This window comes from Mustela lutreola, chromosome 12 (genome assembly GCF_030435805.1).
Source record: "Mustela lutreola isolate mMusLut2 chromosome 12, mMusLut2.pri, whole genome shotgun sequence".
In the NCBI taxonomy this organism is placed as follows: Eukaryota; Metazoa; Chordata; class Mammalia; order Carnivora; family Mustelidae; genus Mustela; species Mustela lutreola.
Window position 1 is genome coordinate 36954192 of NC_081301.1, and position 20357 is coordinate 36974548.

At 44.8% G+C, this 20357-nt stretch overlaps 1 protein-coding gene across 3 annotated transcripts in view; it reads right to left on the reverse strand.

Moving 5' to 3' along the window:
• DNAI1 (dynein axonemal intermediate chain 1) overlaps positions 1-20357 on the reverse strand; it is a 58609-nt gene that overhangs the window by 22715 nt on the left and 15537 nt on the right. For 2 of the 3 annotated variants that reach the window (XM_059141940.1, XM_059141942.1), the window contains exons 2-13: positions 15299-15331; positions 12762-12860; positions 12499-12579; positions 10293-10419; positions 9903-10024; positions 9538-9657; positions 8497-8556; positions 6914-7048; positions 4596-4712; positions 3950-4034; positions 691-808; positions 380-423 (exon numbers count right to left, since the gene is read on the reverse strand). In XM_059141940.1, coding sequence (XP_058997923.1) covers positions 380-423; positions 691-808; positions 3950-4034; positions 4596-4712; positions 6914-7048; positions 8497-8556; positions 9538-9657; positions 9903-10024; positions 10293-10419; positions 12499-12579; positions 12762-12860; positions 15299-15331 — 1141 coding nt within the window. The remainder of the gene's footprint in view (positions 1-379; positions 424-690; positions 809-3949; positions 4035-4595; positions 4713-6913; positions 7049-8496; positions 8557-9537; positions 9658-9902; positions 10025-10292; positions 10420-12498; positions 12580-12761; positions 12861-15298; positions 15332-20357) is intronic. The other variant, XM_059141941.1, reaches the window with a different exon arrangement.

The following is a 20357-nucleotide window of genomic DNA, read 5'->3' on the forward strand; positions in this document are numbered from 1 at the left end:
GAATCTCCAAGCTTCTTGGAATTGTTTACCAAGCCATTCGGGGACCAACCCTGGCTCCCTCAGCAGCTTTATTTCCTCCCATATCTCTTGTGCCTCCAGACCTTTGCATATGCTGGTTCCTCCGCCAGGAGTGCTCTCCCCTCTTCCTTCACTACAATAAAACCTTTAGGGCTCACTTTGGTATAGTCCTTCACTCAGTGCTAACTGCTGGTATGGTTGTCTGCATTCCCCATCAGACTGGGAGCCCCTGAAGGCAGTGACTAGATCTCAGTCCTTTTACAACTTTCACACCTCACAAAGAGCTCTCTGCACTGGTGCTTAAGGTCCTTAAGTGTTTGCTGATTGAGTGAGCAAACGAACAAATAGCCAGATTACTTACAGGAGCCATGTCCCACTGCAAACAGATCATTGTACTTTGGATTCCTGCAAAACAAATATGAATCTGTTGGCCCAGGAAATGAACGTGGCTTTCCCAATAGACATGAGCCTTTCCACGAACACTGGTGCCTAACTACACTAAAGACATCTACTGTTGATTTAGAGACATGGGCTGATCGCACAATCCCATAAGAATCCCAGTCCCTTTTTTTCTATAATGCTACGCGTCATCTTCAGAGTGGTTAAGCGCAGTAGAAGTGCCCCAGCTCAGGCTCTCAGGGCCTCTGGGTTTGCTGCAATGTCCATACTCACCAGCAGAGGGCGGTGACGGCCAGGCGCTTGGCTTTGTCGTTTTGGAACTTCCAGAGCGGCAGCAGCGTACCCTCCAGGTCTCGGTATTCGTCAGCAGCATCCTCGTAGTACTTAAAATCTTAAACACACCCAGGCTGCATCAGCCCTGGGACTGCCATTTTATGGCAAACCCAGGCCTGCCACTCTCTGTCTGTACCTTCTTGGCCAAAACAGACTCTTGTGTTTCAAAGTGGGAATAGTAATAGTACCTATCTCAAAGGACGGTCGTGAGGATTAATTGTTCATATATGTAGTATTTAGAAAAATAGCTGACACATAGTCAGCTTTCTGTATGTTATTGTTACTGTCATCACTGTTGTTGGAAGCAATTTACAATAAAGTAGACATGTCCTCTCAGATAAAATCCCAGGTTTGTCCATCTTCACACCCGCTGCAAAGCCCCACTGTGATGAAGCTGCCTGGATCCCTGAAATGGGTTCTCTGGATTCTGATTCATCTCCTGCCCTAAATTGTCTCTGCCTCCCGTTTCCTCTAACTTAGGTAGAAGCTCCACCTGTCTTGTCGTTTGGCTAAGTAGAAACCTGGTAATCCTTGACTGATCTCTTTACATCATATCTCATGTTGTCCTTCTGATGACTTTTTTTAATCCATTCACTTCTCTCCAAACCCAAAGCCACTGCCCAGGTCCCAAGAACCATCACCTGCATTACTACATCCTCCTCCTAATTGGTCTCCCCACCTCCAGTAACTCCTCCTCCAGTGCCCACTCCCCAGAGCTACCAGAATGAGAACAAATCAATCACCTCACCACACCACCTCCTCCCCCCCACTGAAAACCCCTCAATGACTCCCCTTGCACAGGCTCCCTGGTCAAACCAAGGGTCCAGGCTACGACTGCCATGTCATTTGCAGTCAGGTGTTCACCTAACCTCTATATCAAATAGTGTCTAGAACGTTCTGCTCCATCTTCCTGGCAAACTCCCACTAACTGCAGATCCAGATTAAACTCCTTCTCTGTGAGGCCTTCATTTTCTTGTTAAGCAGAATTCATCTCTTCCTCCATTCCAGCCCTGCCTCTTCTCTGCTGAAATGTCTGTCATGCTGTGTTGCTTCTATTGATCCTTTTGCCCGTCTCCCCTACCAGACAGCTCCTGGGGAGCAAGCAGCATGTTCTAGTCATCTCTGGACCTGCAGTGCCTAGCACAGTGCCAGCCACAGAGCAGACACCCAATGATTGTTCAAAGAACACAACGAAATAAATCAACAGAAGTGAAAAATTTCTCAGTTTTTTTTTTTTCCCCAAACAGGGGTGACCCATTAGGAAATGAATCCTCTCATCCGACACGGTCAAGGACATGCCTAGGCAGTGGCCCAGCCTTGAGGTTGTGGGACCACATTCAAACCTCAAAAATGTCTTGGAACAACAAAAAATCAGAGACATCAGAGGCATGAGCCTTGATCATATAGGAGAGCCCCAAGCTTAGGCTGTCTTTGAAAATACCTCATTTCAGAGAGGAGATTAATTGGTAACACTTTTCTGTTTTCACTTCTTCATGATTAGACTTTTCCTTTGGGAAAAGAGTGTGCAATTAAAAAAATCAAAGTTCAATGCATTTTTATGTGATTGTGTTCTTATAAATGAAAAAGGTTCACCAAGGCCAGTTTCTCCATGGATATTAATCGTGTTCGCAGCCCTTTGGTGGGCTGGTTGCAGAGGCTGGGTTTCAGGAAGCCAAGCTGTGTGAGTGACAAATTCATTCACAGCTGCTGTGTACTTTGACTGCTTTGAAAAGCACTCAAGGTCGTTTTCCAGCCTGAATGATAACAAGGGGGCTTGTTTAGGCTGCTGGTCTTGGCAGCCCTGGTTTCTATGTCCCATGGGTGAGCAGTGAGCATCAAGTCACCAAGAAGAGCCCTAGGCTGTCAGCAAAGGAGACCAGCCAGCAGTGAGGAGCTGCCAACTTTGGGGAGGCAGCTGCTCCAAATAAATGCACAACCTCTTAGGGAAATACAAGCCACTTGGGAATGTGCTGTTCATGCCATGGGAAGGATTCTGTTTCCCTGGCTCTGTCAAAGACACCAGAATTTCCCAGGCCCCCAGGATTTAAGCATTTCTGAATCAATCTCTTTCTTCACTTCATCACTAATTAATCACCAGCATAGACTTATTGAATGTTTACTTGAAATGTCTCTTCAAGCTCAGTGGCTCTGTAGCCTTGCACTGGAGCACTTAGGCTATAGATCCAAAGGGCCTGTGTTCAAGTCCCAATGGCTCCACTCACTCCTCATACTGGCTGCGGTTGTGAACAAGTGGCAATGGCCCAAATTTCTCACCTATGAAATGGAAAGAATAATGGTATTTGTCCAATAGTGTGGAGGTCAGGATGATGTAAAGTAATATGTGTAAGTTGCACAGCACAATGTCCAGTACATGGGCCATTCCTAGGGAATGCTGATGTTGGCTTTTCACTATTATAACTGCTTCCTTTTCTTTACCCTTGGAAAAGGTGGGATGAGGCCCATTCTACCCCTCAGCTGAACCTCACCTTTGTCTCTGTCCCTGAATTGTGCCCCATCACATCCTTCTCTAGCTGACCTCTCGCCGGATTGTGTTGCTGCCTGGACAGGATCTTTGAACTCTCTGCAGAAAAGCTCAGATTCCCTGAGATAGTCCAGGCCCTTCATTAACTGGCTCCAACCACCTCTGTAGCCTGAACTCTCACTACTTTCCAACAAACCCCTGCTTGAGTCACTGAGTCTGCTGCCCTTTGTCCTCAGAGTCCATTCCAATTTGTTTTTACCACCGAGTGACTGCTTATGCTGTCCCTTGCCCAGAACATCTGCCCTTTTGCTAATCTCCCTCTCAGACTCTGCTTATCCGTTGGCACCTAGCTTAGCCCTCCCTTCTGCCTTCCTTGACTGCTGCCACTCATTCCTCATTTCCCTTCCTCCATTCCTGAGGATCCCCAGAGCTGTTTCAGTCTGCATTCTAGCATTTATATTGTCCCCAAGCTGGACACAAGAATTAGGAAGCACTTGTGAGCGAAGGGGGTGTGTATGTGGCAGAGGGAGAGGGAGTAGGAGAGAAGTGGACTCCCTCCTGAGCACAGAGTACATAGGGCTTGATCCCAGAACCCTGAAATCATGACCTAAGCCAAAATCAAGAGTCAGATGCTCCACCAACTGAGCACCCAGGCACCTCCTGAGAAATTTTTTAAATACAAGCAGTAAGAGTAGTTGCCAACACGTTAAATCTTACCTTGAGCAACATCATCATATGTGTTCTGGTTGACCATCCGCTCCACAATTTTAGCAGCCTGAGTCACTTTGGTGATGTCATCACTCTGTGGAGATACAAAGGCCACAGGTCTTCACAGCTAGCTCCTGCAGAGCTTATGCCTCAAGCCACAGCCCAGAGGTGCAATTGTCTCTTTGACACCACCTACCCAAGATAGCTTTGTAAAAAAATCTCTTAATGCCTCAAGGAGCAGCTCATGTCACCACCCCCTTCTGGGAATGCCTAGCTCATATGTGGCATAAGGAGTCTGCACTGCCATACTTGGCTCCTGGGCACAGCCTGACTCATGATCTTTCATTCTGAACTTGTTCTGGTGAAGGTATATCTTGGTGTACAACATGGGACTTTGGAGAGAGCCCAGGAAGGGTATTGCAGGGAAGAACAGAAAAGAGAAGGTAAGAGTCTTCTTTAGTGGAGACAGAAAAGTTTCATCATCTCAGACAATGAAAAGACTCTTATTAAAGGCCTCAGAGAGCGTCTGATCCAACTTATTTAGTCAAGAGTTGAGGAAGAGATAGAGACCCAGAGAGGGGACAGAGATATGCTTGTACATAGGGAGTACAAGGCAGAAGCAACTCCTAACCCAAGGCTTTGTCCAGGTGCAGACCTCAAGGTGCTCAAGAAGGCCAGGCCCATGGCTCTTGAAAATGAAATTTCCTAGGAGTGTTGGCATCAGGAAGAGGATGGCTTCTGGAGATACACAGAGCTGCATTCCCTTCCCATTCTGTGGATTAGGAGCCAAGTGGCAACTTCAGTTAAATTACCTAACTTCTACTATACTAGCAACAGTACATGATCTTGGGTTCTCACAACAATCTTGCAAAGTAAGTATCATTAGGATGTCTTTACCAATGAGGAAACAGGTCAGAAGAACCCAGCTAATAAGTAGCAAAGACAGGATCTAAACTCAACTCTGGACTCCAGGTCTCATGCCCGCAGCCCCATGGAGAAAGCCAGTCCTTCACTAGCCTGACCACCTTTGCCTGGTCCTGGCAGACTCAAGGTTTTAGATGTGCTCCGAGGACAGTGTGTGGTGGACTCATGTCTCCCTCATTCTGGATACTATGTTACTTGAGCAGACATAGTTCTTCATTATTTCTGACTAAACTTGTGGCTTCTGAGTCCTTTCTCCCCTTCCTGTCCTAATCTTTCAGACCAGATAAGCTTACATTCATTTCTATACATTCATCCAAATCATTAATGAGACAGAAACCTGAAATCTATCATTGCAGATCTTCCTACAGGGTATCAATGAGTTGTTCTGCTTTCTCCCCTCCCGTGCACTTGAGTTTTATATCAACCTCATCAGATGCAAGTCCCTGAAAAAAGGTGTCACTTTGTTCATACGCTGGGCCTGAGCAAAGGGCCACTCAATTCTACAGACAGCCAGGCTCAGTACTTGGGATTCCCAATTAAAACTCAGTTCCCTTGTGAGAGGTTGCACACTAAGGTGTTCACTGGTATTGGGGGTATCTTACACCCCACAATGTCCTGCCACCACGTAGCTTCTTGGTACAGAGGACTGGAATCTACCTGCATCACAGCCTTCAATGTCAACCAAGCTGGAGGAATCCAGCGTAGTCCCCCTTCCCTAGGCACATTAGACACCAAGTCTAATAGACATGTTAGGCACCAAGGGCTTAGACCAAAGGACAGTTTTCAGTCTCAGCCATGGGGACATTTCTTCTGTTCTCTGGGTCCTGGCAGTTGCAGTTAAGGTTTCTATAATAATAGTCCTAACACACAGCCTACAGCTAAATCCTTAAAGGATCTTCAAGTGAAACTTGACCCAAGCCAACAGCTCCTACAAAGCCACTAACCTCTAGGCAACAGTACAGGGGAAATCAAAGGTCTGGACAGAGCAAGCCATGGGGCAAGGACTTCATCTTTCACTTCTGGGTTCCAGTACCCAGCATGATCATGATCACAAGTTTTGGTCTGTAGTTAAATGAAACTGAATTAGAGAAGTTCATATTAAGCCGAAGCAGGGAAGTCTCAAACCTCTCATAAAATGTGACTTTTATTGGGGACATGAAATTGAGTGGAAGTGGGCATACCTAAGACAAAGCAAAATTTCCTTTAACTGATGTTTTCTGTAGCAGAACCACTTCCCAGAGAGCTGCTTGGGCGCTCTCCACGGTGCTGAACCTAGACTTCGGCTTCCTGTGGCCCTCACTTTCCCACTCCATTGCCAGTCAAACTCATCCTGATACCCATACTGTGACTCTGGCTCCCGACCCAGCTTTCTCTCTGTTGAAGGGACAAAAGTGGCCTTTCAGCATCTCCCTGTGGTGATCTTCCCTGTGGTGACCTATCATCATAATTTCCATGATGATCCCCAACCTATACTGGCTATACCTACAACGAGCCCCCCAACCATGACCTCTATAATGACTCCTATATGGTTCTTCAGAGTAAACATCCAGCCCGGAATGATCACACCCATTGGCCTGGACATGCTGGTGACTGTAATCAGCTCTGACTTGCCTTCTGGCCCGTAAGACTCACCTAAAAAATTGAACAAATAAAGCCCAAAGACTGAAGGTCAAGAGCAAATCACTCTCCCAAACCTTAGGAGCCCTTGCTCAGGGAGATGGTGCTCTATTCTCATATCCCACCTCATCCTGAGAAGACTCCTGAGCTCTTTCAAGGTATACATTGAACTTTCAATAACATTCATGTCTTCTGTTGCCCCCTAGCCCAACAATCCTGAATGGGGAGAAGTATGGAATGCCAGAGGTAGCTCTAGCTCTTCTCACATCTTCCCAAAAGAAAAGAACTATTAATAATTCAGCATTATCACATACACACACACACCCCTTAAAGTCTGTGAAGTCCTTCCTGATGGCCAGGTTCCTCACTACCCAGAGACCAAGATCCCACTCAGTCATTCTCTGTGACACAGCCATGAAACCTCCATCAAACCTGGGACTCCATAGATGTCATCTTCCTCATGGTCATCTTCCCCATTTTTTTAGCCACTGGTGTCTTTGCCTTCTCTTTTTCTTTGGTCTTTTCCTGTTTCTTAAGCTCCTCTACATAGGCATCGTAGATCTCCCACTAGGCAAGGGCAAGATGAGAAGGATCATCATAGGGCAAAATCTTCATCCAGGCAGCTCCTATTTAGCTTTTAGGGTTTGAGGAATAGACTATGTCAACCCCTGTCACATGCCTCTATAGCATCCTCTACTTGGTCCAGGGTAATTATGTATTCGATGTCTGTCTTCTCTGCTGTCAGCTCTAGGACAAGAATGAAGCTCTCAGGGCACCTCTGGGATGAACTTTCTACTCTGCAGCTTAGAGGCTCAATTGTCACCTAAAGATCAGTATTGTTGCAACCTACAGACCCTGCTAGGCAAAACAAATGGGCAAATATAGAATAGCTCACATTTTTCTTGGTGATTTATAAGACACTGAACTAGGACATTTTAAAAATGTTTCCCCATATAGAGATGTGATAAACTTCACTAGTTCATGTCGGCTATCTAGAGCACTGACCACAACTTCTGAGCATAAAAAGATAAACAAACATAAGGGATGGGCACCTGGGTGGCTCAGTCAGTTAAGTGTTTGACTCTTGGTTCAGGTCATGATCTCAGGGTTGTAGGATTGAGCACCATGTTGGGCTCCACACTCATTGCCAAGTCTGCTTGAGATTTTCCCTGCCCTCTCACCCTCTGTTCCTCCCCCTGCTCATGCCCTTTGTGTGTGTGTGTGTGTGTGTCTCTCTCTCTCAAATAAATAAATAAATAAAATCTTAAAAAAAAAAAGTAAGGAAACTCCTGCTAACTGGATCTGACAGCAAGAGAAGCCCAAGGATAGTAACAAAGGAACCAGCAAGGATCTGGGACTGAAAAACCCCAGATCACAGTCTGTGCTCTCCAGAGTTGGGCAGTCACTGCCACCTGGAGGCCAGATAGACACACCTTACAGTAATGATTCACCCACGGGCCAATATTCCATGCTACAATACAATTCAATGTTTGTTATCTCATTCAGAGCCTTCCGACAACTCTGTGAGGCTGCTTGTTGTCCTCATTTGACAGAGAAACAGTAACTGATGAATTAAGAGTGACATGGTTTGCCCAGGATCTTATAGTATGAGCAGCAAGTTGGCGCCTGAGCTCAGGTCTCCTGGCACCAAATCCTGCCCAAATCAGCATGGCTACCAGTAGGATTTGAGGGGGAAAGAGGGTCTTCAGGAAGAATGAAGGCTTCTGGAAGAGCAGGTTAAAATGCTAACACTTCAGAATCAGCCTTGGGGTGCTATGGGTTACAGAGAGTTAGAAACCACACTTATTTCCCTCTTTGACAGCCTTGCCCTGGGGTGGGGGGCATGTAGCTGATCCAGAGCTCACAGGGTGTGGTCCCACTGTCTCATATCCCTAGTGTTCAGAGCCTAGACAAGGAACAGGGAGATAGATGGATGCAGAAGATTCTTTGACAAGGATGCATGGGGTGGGTGGCTGGGGTGTGGTGATGAGTTTTAGACTGATCCAGGGTCTCACCTGATTGGCTGTGGCTGAAAAGTTTGTCCTGGGAGGAGGCTCCATCTGGCATTCTCGGTCCTAGAGAACAATGACAGCAGGAAACCCACAGAAAGCCTTCAAATCCTTCTCACTTAACCCGGCAGTATATCCTTGGGTGAAACATTTCAGTTGGAGCAGAGGGAGGGATGGAACACAGAACTGGGGAAGTAAAGAGGGCCTGAACAAAGGACCAAATGATGGAGTGAGAGCCTCCATTTTCCTTCTAAGCTTCTTTAGAAAAAGCCTAAGATAGAACTCAGGGGCAAAGGAGAAAAACTCCAAGTGGGGGATGGACAGGTCTCTGGCCAGCCTCCTGATGCAAGACACAGAGATCAGCCCCTGATAAGCTACTGGGCTAACATCCCTTATCCTGAGAAGGCTTCTCCCTAATACTGGGATCTCTGCTCCAACAGAGGAATGCATTCCCTCTTCATTATGTACCACCCAGATTACTGAATAGGGAGCACACAGCATGATTAGGAGCTTCCAGAAACCCATCCTGTAGACCTCTGTCCTCCATTCATAGGTTGATTTCTGTAAAACACTGTCTACATACATGAGTTTCTCCCCTGAAATCCTGAGAGGTTCCTTCAACCTGGTATTCAGGGTCCTCCATACTAGTGAGCCAGGAAACTTTTCTAGCCTTTTCCAGCTAGTCTATCACAGAGAGCATCAACTGCAGTCAAACTGGCTTAGTCCTGCCTCCCTGGCACATTCTGGCCTCCCCTCTCTCCCCCAGATCTTGACCTCTTCTCCAAGGCCCATACAAGTTTCAATCTCAGTGAAGGGCTCCAGACTCCTTGTTACCCACTCTGAACTCCTTACAAGGAGTTCTGAACTCTGAACAGCTTACAAGACCCCCAACACATGTTCCCAGCTCTCCTTGGAGAGATGAACTGTGCTGTGCCTGTCATCCTTCCAGGCTAAGGGCTGCTGGGGCAGGAGTCAAGCCTGTTCCTTCCCTGCCATGCAATAGTGCAGAACCAGGAGGTCAAGGGGCTGTAGTGGGGGTTGCTCTACCCGGAGAGGATTGTTTAAGGTCTGTGAGGCCCTCTCACTGAAGTTGAACTGGTTGGTGAGCTTTCGCTCCTTGGGCTGCTTAGGAGTCATCAATTCTTCTTCAGTTGCTTTTACAGCTGCCTAGAAAAAAAAAGACCCACAGGACCAGGGCTCAGCTGTGAGAAGAAGGTGGTGGGGAATCGGGGATGGGGAGAAGTCATGCCCTAGGAGAGGCTGGAGTAGGACAGGGTGATGATGCCAGAGACTTGCCACCTACAGCCTCTTAACTTCTCACCTACAGCCCCACCCTCCAACCAGTTAGCCCCAAAGCTTCCATCCGCAGCTGGAGCTGGAAGGGGAGGAATGGGAGAGGTTCCATACTGTACCTCAGCGGCAGGCACATCTGTTTGACTCCCAAGTTCAGTTTCGGCTTCTGTTTCCTTAGGCTCTTCTTCTTCTTCAAGGATTTCGGTTTCTGAAATCACCACCTTGGCAGACTCCTGAGAACCTTGATAAGATACTGCAGATGAATCCAAAGGCCAAGCCTGCTCCCTCGTCCCCTGGCAGGGCAAGGCTCTCTTGGTTTCTGCCTTTGAGGCCTCAGTTACCCCAGGGTCCTCACAGCTTAACTCCCAGACCGCAGCAGGGCCGCCAGCTGTGGGGCTTCATGTAAGCAGAAGCTCTGCGAAGTTATGGCTTAGTATCTGCTCCCTAGGATGACCACAGAAAGGAACCTGGGCTCTGGGCCTCCACTTCCTGCCGGCCCCGAGGCCTACCTGCTGCTAACTCATCGCGGTAGTGCTGCCGCCGTCCTTCATCCGAGTCTTTGGGGATCAGATTCCCGACCTGGCTGAAGTGAACTGCCAGTTGGTTCACCACGCCAATAAGCTTATATGTGCCTTCCTAAGAGGAGAGGGGGCTGAGTCAGACCAGGGGTCCCAAAAGCGCCGGAGTGAGAATGCTGTCTGCCTTCATTCTTTAAGGATTAACATGGTCCATCTGTTAACGAGATATATATAGATAGATATCCCCAAATGTTCAGTTAACCTGAAGTTTTCATTACATTCCAGCTTAAGAAGAGAAGACAATGGGGCACCTGGGTGGCTCAGCGGGTTAAAGCCTCTGTCTTCAGCTCAGGTCATGATCTCAGGGTCCTGAGATCGAGCCCTTGCTTCGGGCTCTCTGCTGAGCAGGGAGCCTGCTTCCCTTCCTCTCTCTCTGCCTGCCTCTCTGCCTACTTGTGATCTCTGTCAAATGAATAAATAAAATCTTAAAAAAAAAAAAAAAGAGGAGGCAAATGAAAGAAGTTTTTTCTTTTACGTTCTCATCAAAGACATATTTTTAAATTGTCTTTTCTTTTCAACTTTGAATAGTACTGGACTTGCCTATCACTGTCTCTCACATCCATGCTGAGGGATCCTGGTGTACCTGTCTCACCACAGAGCTGAGACAGGTCACACATAGTCATCAGACACACCTGGCCTGACCTTCTCCACACTGTTATAAGTGGATGTGAGGACTGGATAGATTCTCAGAGACACCCCCAATCCCCAATCTTTCTGTGCCATACAAGGGGCCACAGACATCTAGAAAAGGTTTTTGAGTTTGGCCCTTATCCAGTTCATACAGCAAATGAGAAGCAGGGCTCAGCTTAAAATCCAGGCAACCTTGTTCATTCCTTCTTCAACAAATAATTTTTTTTTAAGATTATTTATTTATTTGACAGAGAGAGAGAAAGAGAGGTCACAAGCAGACAGAGAGGCAGGCAGAGAGAGGGGGAAGCAGGCTCCCCACCGAGCAGAGAGCCCGATGTGGGGCTCGATCCCAGGACCCTGAGACCACGACCAGAGCTGAAGGCAGAGGCTTAAACCACTGAGCCACCCAGGTGCCCCTTCAACAAATAATTTTTAAGCAGACACTGTACAACATGCCAAGTATTTTCTAGGTTCCAGGGATATAAAGCTTAGCAAACGCAGATGTGATCCCTGTTTCTGTAGGGTCTATTAGTCTGGGTCCCCTACCTAGCTTCCTTATTGAAAATCATCCTAGTTGTACCATTGACTTTGACACCAGGTTTCCTTCCTTCCTTCTTTCTTTCTTTCTTTCTTTCTTTCTTTCTTTTAAAAAGATTTTTATTTATTTGTTTGACAGAGAGAGCAATCACAAGTAGGCAGAGAGAGAGGGGAAAGCAGGCTCCCTGCCCAACAGAGAGTCCGAGGTGGGCCTCGATCCCAGGATCCTGAGATTATGACCTGAGCAGAAGGCAGAGGCTTAACCCACTGAGCCACCCAGGCACCCCTCCTTCCTTCTTTCAAAACATTTCTTCTCAATCCTTTTCAAGTCACATAGAAAATTTTTACATTTGTATGACATATAGGGGTAAGTTCTAAAGAGAAGCTCTAGAGAGGAACCCAGCCCATGTGCTCTGACTGAACCAAACCCACCTACCCCTGGAGGGCTGAAAGAATTACTATTTCCGCACATAGGTTGGGATGCTCTGCCTTACATAGTCACCACAAAGCCCTTGTCTCAGGAACTCAGATGGTTGGGAGGATAAAACAGTGTGGCAGCTAAGAACAGGGTTTGTGGTTGCAGGCAGAATGGATTCAAATCCTGATTCTGTCCCCTATTTTCTGCATGACCTTGGGCTTAACCACTCTACGCCTTGATTTTTTTTTTTTTTTCATCTGTAAAATGAGGATAATACTATCTAATTTTCAGGATAGTTGTAAGTTTTAAACATAACTAAAATAATTTATTAACACAGTGTCTGACATGTAATAAATACTCATTAAGACTGTAAGGGAGATTAGTAAAGAAATTTTTGAAATCTCTGGAAGAGTTCATGTAAAATTTCAAGGTTCCAGCCAAAGAACAAAGTTTAAAGATGGTCTCTAATAGCAGAGAGGTTTTTGCAGAATAGCAAGTCCCTGCCAAGCCAAGGGGTACCCAGAGGCCCCCACCCCGGGTGGGGGGACTTACTTTGAAGCTGTACCTGACGATGTTCTGGGGGGCGTGTGGGTTGTTGGCAGTCAGAATGCGGGTGAACTCTTCCTTTAGCTCCTGAGGGAGAGAAATACCCAGAGGGTCCTACATGGAGGGCTCCCCATCTCTTCTGGTACTTGGGGTACCAGCAGACATCTCACACCCAGGCTCTGTACAGGCGGCTAATCATTACCGTGCAAGAGCACATCTCTGAGACTGGAGAAGGTGGAAGGGACAAGGGCGGGAGGTGCCTGACTCACCGCATCGGTCAGCTCCAGCTGGTCAGGGGGTCTGACTGTGGCTTTGGACTGGGCCCATTCATCTGCTCCTTCCCCCACATCGGTTCCTGAATCTTCATCCTGGTCAAAAACCCCATGTAAGGGTCAGCAAGTAGAGCAGCCAGAAGTGGCTTCATTCACAAATCCTCCCAGAGGCCAAGCCCTGCCCCCCCATGGAGACTACAGAATACACAATAGACCACTCTTGAAAGAGTCCGAAGGAGTTGCTCGGGCTGGAGTTCTCACTGCCTGGAGGATGTTGGCTACCTCGGCCCTTGGGTCAGGGGTTAGCTGGAACATTGTGGTGAGCCTTCAGAGAGACCGTCAGATTGCTGCCAAAAAAACAAGGACTAGAACTTTCTCCTTTCCCTAATAGATAGCTAAACACTTTGCCAAAGTGGCCTATGACATACTAAAAAAAAAAAAAATTCACCCTTATAATAGCAAAAATATGCAGAAAAAGAATCCAAAGAATCCAAAGAATCCAATTTTTTACTTAAAACTCCTGAAAACAATGGGGCCCCTGGGTGGCTCAGTTGGTTGAGCAACCGAGTCTTGGTTTCAGCTCAGGTCATGACCTCAGGGTTGTGAGATGCAGCCCCACATCAGGCTCTGCGCAGTGGGGAGTCTGCTTGGGATTTCCCTTCCCTCTGTCCCGGCTTGTGCTCACTCTCTCACTTTCTCACAAACAAACAAAGAAATAAAATCTTAAAAAAAAAAAAAAAAAACTGTTGAAAACTTACACAACAAAAACCCAAAATAAAGAGACCCCTCAACCAAATGAAATTAATATTATGTTGATGAGGTTATGGGAAAATTGATAACCATAAATTAGCACAATCTTTCTTTTTCCTTTTTCCTTTTTTTTTCTCTCTCTTTCTTTTCTTTTCTTTCCTTTTCTTTTTTTCTTCTTCTTTCTTTCTTCTTCTTTTTCTTCCTCTCTCTCTTTCTTTCTTTCTTTTTCTTTTCCTATTTCCATAAATAGTTTTATTGGGACCCAACCACTCTCATTCATCTATGTATTATCTTTTGCTGCTTTTGCCCTACAAGCAGAGTTGAGTAGTTATACGTGAGACCATACGGCATACACAACCTAAGATATTTGCTATCTGGCACTTTACAGATAAAATGTGCCCACCCTCGAGGTACATGACTAAACAGTCGAGCTGCTGGTGTTCTGTAGAATTAGATCAGTTTTCTTATCTTTCTGTTAATAGCTTTTCTATTGTGGCAGACTACAGTTTCTGTATTTTGTATTTTGGAACAGAATTTTAGAGTTAACCTCTCTTTTTCTACTGTGAAAGATAGAAGATATTTATTTATTCCTCAAAAACATGACTTTGGTGCCCTGTTGATGAGCAGGTCGGTCTAACAATTTTGGTGATTTTTCTAATTTCAAGTTCTTATTTAGATTCTAGTTAGTTAACATACATGGCAATATTGGTTTCAGGTGGAGAATTCAGTGATTCATCACTTACGTAACACCCAATGCTCATCACAAATGCCTTCCTTAATACCCATCACCCATTTAGCCCATTCCCGGCCCACCTCCTTCCAGCAACCCTCAGTTTGTTCTCCATTGTTAAGATTCTTTTATGGTTTGCTTTCCTCTCACTCTCTTTTCCCCCCTTTCCCTATATTCATCTGTTTTGTTTCTTAAATTCCACATATGAGTGAAATAATATGGTATTTGTCTTTCTCTGACTGACTTATTTCACTCAGCATAATACCCTCTAGTTCTATCTACATTGTTGCAAATGGCAAGATTTCATTATTTTCAGAGGCTGAGTAATATTCCATTTTATATATACACTCCACATCTTCTTTATCCATTCATCAGTTGCTAGAAATTTGGGCTCTTTCTATAATTTGGCTGTTGTGGACATTGCTGCTATAAACATCGGGGTGCATGTGCCCCTTCAGATCAAGGACAGCCTTTCTAAAGAGCAGTTTGGAAATAGTTCTCAAAAACCTAAAAAATATTTATACTCTTTGACTAAAGTTTTTATGTGTAGGCCTTTATATTAAAGAAATAACCACAACCATAGACATGCCAGAGATTTAAATGCATGAGTGTTTATGGGAGAACTGATCATAATAGTGAAAAAGAAGAAACAGTTAAATGTCCAATAATGGGGCATGGTTGAACAAATTATGGTATGGCCTTAAGAAACATATGGTGAAATGTTTTACAGTAATTTTAAACGATGCTATAAAAGTATCTTTATTGGCAATGGAAAGTACTCAAATATATTATGTAAAAAGCAGATTATAAAATAACATGCAGTTTGATTCCATTTAAATATAAATACATATAATTTTTATATATGCACAGAAATATCTGAGAGGATATAACATCATGTATTAAGTAAGAGGTTTCCTGCAATGGTGGATTTAAGTGTGATTTTAACCTTCTTTTTGCTCATTTGAATTTTCTAAAAAACATACAGCTAATATTTTCAATGGAAAACAATGCTATTAGCTTCTTGCTGAGAGCCTGCAGTGGGCTTAGCACTTACTCTCTTCCTGGCTCCTCTGCCCACACTGATGCTCTGAAAAAAAGAACAGAAACAAGAGGTAATTCATAGGCAAATTTCTGCGGGATCATCAGAAATAGTATTATAGACAGGGAGGCTTCTGCCCAGAGACCTCAAAGATAGTGGACATCGAGCTTTCCTAAGTCTTTTTTTTTCTTTAATAATTTAAAGATTTTATTTATTTATCTGTCAGAGGAAGAGAGGGAGAGAAAGAGAACCCAAGCAGGGGGAGTAGTAGGCAGAAGGAGAGAGAGAAGTAGGCTCACCACGGAGCAGGGAGCCCAATGTGGTGCTTGATCCTAGGACCATGGGATCATGAACTGAGCAGAAGATGGACACTTAACTGACTGAGCCACCAAGGTACCCCTCAACAAACATTTAAAAAAAGCATTTTCTAGGGGTGCCTGGGTGGCTCATTCAGTTAAGCATCTGACTTTTGGTTTTGGCTCAGGTATGATCTCAGAGTTGTGAAATCAAGCCCCACATTGGGCTCCACACTGGGCATTGAGCCTGCCTAAGATTCTTGCTGTCTCTGCCCCTCCTCACCCATCTCTCCCACTCTTTAAAAAAAAAAAAAAAAAAAAAAAGTGTATTCTAAGAGCTCAGCTTTGTACTATGCATTAAGGGGAATTTGAGGTCAGATTATACTCAAAAACACTTGTTTGGGATGAATGTGAACTCTTTCTGAGCAGGTACTTTGTTTTATACACTGCGGTCTGAGAATATAGTAAGTGTTCAAAATCCTTATTGAATAAATGAAGGAATGCCATTAGTGATCATGAGGCTGGGAAAAATGTTTTTCCTCTTTGGGCCTCGGTTTCCTTGTCAGTAAAATGCATAGGATTGGATGTGATGACCTTCTAGTCATAATATGTTAAAATCTTCTGTTCCTGAGAGCAGCATGGTCTGTTCAGCTTGATAAACACTTGCTGAATGTCTGTTTATCTGTCAGGGACACACGTCAGCAGTAGGACAAAACCGAAGAGAGATGAGGTCTCCGCTCCAGTTTGCTCAGGGTCCATGGAGGACAGAGTAGTGTAGGCAGTGCTCATCATTGCTCCCTCCCTCCCTCCCTCCCTCAGTATATGTTCCTTTGAAAGCCTGCTCCTCATCAGCAGCAGAGAGACGGGTGCCCAGGGCGCTGGAGGGGTGCAGAGACACCTACCCAGCCCAAGAAAGGCTCCCAGAGGTGGCTATTTCCTAGTCAGGTAACAAAGAACAAGTATGGGTTGTCCAAGTAGAGAAAATATTTTTCCGAAGAAGAAAACAGCATGCACAAAGGCAAGAGAAGAACAGTGACAGAGCCAGTAAAATGTTCCCCAAGCAAGCAAAAGCCGTGCAGTATATATATAGAACGATAGGGGTTTCAGATGATCAAGCCAAAGGGAGATCAGGGGAGGCTGGAAACCTGAAGGAAGGGTTCTTATAAGAAACAGGTCTCAAGTACTGAAAAGGGGGCCAGAACAGCCTGCCGGCAGCACAGCCCATGGGACAGAGACCTCTGCTCCCAGTGCTCACAATCTACCTGTGTGGTCTTAGGGGAAGTCTCTGGGGCCCAAGTTTCCCAAATACAAAGTGAAAGAGTTAGACTAGGTGGCCTCTTACGGCTCGTGCATGATAGTCTATGGGAGGGCTGTGATGGTGGAGGAGAGGAAAGGGATGCCAGGGAGAGGGAAAAGCATGTTTCAGCTTGGGCTGGGATTGTTGCTGGTAGGACAGGCAGCAGGATTCAGATTTCTGCCAGGTTGCCAGGGTTTCCAGCAATGGAACCCTTCTCCGAGGCTAAAGTACACGAGCCAGAAAGCTGCCTTTTTTTTTTTTTTTTAAGCACCTCTGATCCCTAAGGGAAAAAGATGGAAGCGCCACATCCAACAGCTTTCTGGCCCACAACAGAGCCCTGGAGGACCAATCCCAGACCCAACTGCCAGCCTTAAATAGAAAACGAGATCCAGTTACCACTGCCCCCCGTAAATATGTCTGTAAAACATTTATCTGGCAATAAAAGAACTGACAAGGCAATTTGAGTGTAATTGTTTTTGGCAGTTGGAAATATTTCAATTAACACACTATAAAAGCCACACTATAATAAATGCAAAACAGGCCAATGAAATCAGCTGCAGCCCTGACTTCCCAACCATGGCAAAGGAGATTGAATGTCAGACTGCCACTTTGGGCCCTTGGTCTTCCAAAAGGAGAAGCCTGAGACAGACAAGGCTGAATTCTTGGAAAGCTTTTGATGGTTCCTCCCAGAAGTCATCAAACCACGGAAGAACAAAGCGCACATTCCCTCCCCTGGCCCTCAGAACCCTATCATCTGGCCCTGCATCTCCATTTCAGCCTGTTCTCCAACCCTTCATGTGCTAACACTTTGAGATGCAGCCCACCAAGTCTACTCACATTTCCTGAGCATGGCCTACGCTTTCTCACCTCTGCACCTTTTTTTTTTTTTTTTTTTAATTAATTATTTACTTTAAGGTAATCTCTACACCCAACATGCAGCTCAAATTGATTAGCCTGAGATCAAGAATTATATGCTCTTCCCACTGAGCCACCAAGGTGTCCCTATACCTTTGCTTTTTATAGTTCCTCCAGCCAGAAACACCATTTTACCCTTCCCCCCTTGCTGCTCCCACTATCTCTGCCTAACAAAACATTACTCAATTAACCTCTGCTAGTCCTTTATCTACCCTGCCATATTATCACTTTTCTCCTACCTCCCTCTACTCTTTCATTCCTCACTTTGAGCAAGGCTCTGTCCCATCTTCCATCATCACCACAAGTATGGGCTGTTATGAGATGAAAAATGAAATGGAACTTCAGATAGACACTCTGTTATTTCTGGATTTTGGTCTGCAAAAGCGAATAGTATTATGAAAAGAAATATAATACTACAGTACACACTGGAGACAATTTGGAGATTCCAGCAAAGGAAGTCCACCATTCTTACACTATTCTTGTACTTATATATTCTTAAAATTATACTTGACCAAAGAAGATCCTCTACTTTTGGATAGGTCATTTTATTTGGCCAAGGGAGGATGTCTATTAGAGGAGTGATACAGGAAGAGGAATCCTGCCCCCAAGAACACCATAGCAGTCAACTTAATCCTGATGATCAATGGGATAACAGATGTCCCAGTCTGAACTATCCCATAGTAGAGCATTTTCTATTCTCATTAATATAGATTTTAGTATGAGCATCCTGGGGGAGGGAACTGGTAAAAACTCAGCTCCCTAATGCTTACTTCTCATTTCTCTTTCAGGAGAGGGCTGGGTTCCCTTGCTCTCTCTTGAAAGTTCTCCACTTTCATTTCCATGTCACCTCTCCAGCAGTTGCTTCTCAATATCCTTGACCAGGAATATATGCTTGAACCCCTTAGTTGCCTTCTTCTTTTTTTAAAATTATTTATTTATTTATTTTGAGAGAGAGAGAGAGAGAGAGAGAGAGAGAATGCATGAATGGAAGGGGAAGGGAGAGGGAGAGGGAGGGAGAGCATTTCAAGCAGATTCCCTGCTGCGTACAGAGCCCCATGGGGTTCCATCTCATGACCTTGAGATCATAACCTGAACTGAAAGCAAAAGTCAGACCTTCCACTCAATCTACTGAGCCACCCAGGCATGGCCCAATCCAGTCTTATTATTCTATACACTCCCTTTGGTTGTTCTTACCCCACCCATAGCTTCATCTTACACCTTATGATGGAATTCAAGGTTATTTTTTTATTTTAGTAATCTCTATGCCCAATGTGGGGCTTGAACTCCCAACCCCCAGATCAAGAGTTGCATGCTCTACTCACTGAGCCAGCCTTGTGCCCCAAAGTTCAAATCTATTTCTGTAGCTTAAACTTCCTGGAACCATGTTCAAATTGGTAACAGAGTACTTAAATTCAATATATTAAAAACCAACCTCAATATATTCTTTTTCTACCCTAACCATTATATTCTTTTTCTACACCAAACTTCTATTTCTTCCAGTATTTCCTATTTCACTCAAGCATCCCCATCCACTCAGTCACCCAAGTTGGAAAGTGGAAATCGTCAAATATGCCTGCTTTTCCCTCCCTTCCATTAGCATCATGTTTCAAAGTCTAACAATTCTATCTCCTTAATATCTTTCATAACTATCCCCTCCATTTACACCTCCCTTAATTCGGGCCCTTACTCTCTCTTGCCTAGCTACATTTGATTTCCCTGACTCCAGTTTCTCTCCACTCTAATAATTATATTATTATCATCATTCTTATCTACTGAGCATTTACTCTGAGCTAGTCATTTACTAAGCAATACACATGCATTATCTCATTTAACCTTCAGAACTACCTTATCAGGTAATAGCTATCATTATTCTATTTTACAGAAGAGGATATTGAGGCTTAGAGTGAGCAAGCAACTGACCCAAAGGTGACCAGGGTTTGAACCCAAACTAATCACTATCAGTGATCTCCCTGAAACATAAATCTTATCATATCATTCTCCTAATTGAAAGCCTCCAAGGGTTCTTCATCGGCCCAGAGATAAATCTCAGCTCTCTGACACAGCATCCATATCATCCCCTACCCTATTCTTCCCACAGCTGTGGGACTGTGCTTTGAAAATGAAAATTCTGGTCAAGGTAACAGATGATTATTATTGCCACCTACTGGGCATTTACCTGAACTTAGATCAGTTTTGGTACATGGCCCACTGAAAAGTATAAGCAACCCCTTTGTCCCTGAGCATATTTTAGGGGTAAGGAGATAAAAACGTTCTTAAACTGTTCCCTATTATGAAGATATAATATTTATTAAACAAGTACATGATCAGATATACTCAGAGAGCCCAAATGTGGGCTCTGAAGTCAATCATAGCTTGGTTTGGGTTCCCACAACACTACCTGCTAGTTCTATGACTCTAGGCAAGTTACTTGTCTTCTCTGAACCTCAGTATCCTTATCTTTAAACTGGACATAATGACACCCTCTCAATTGTGGTGTTGTTATGAGGATTAAGTCAATGCACATAAAGTACATAATGCAGTGCTTAGTCAGAGTTTATGCTCAATT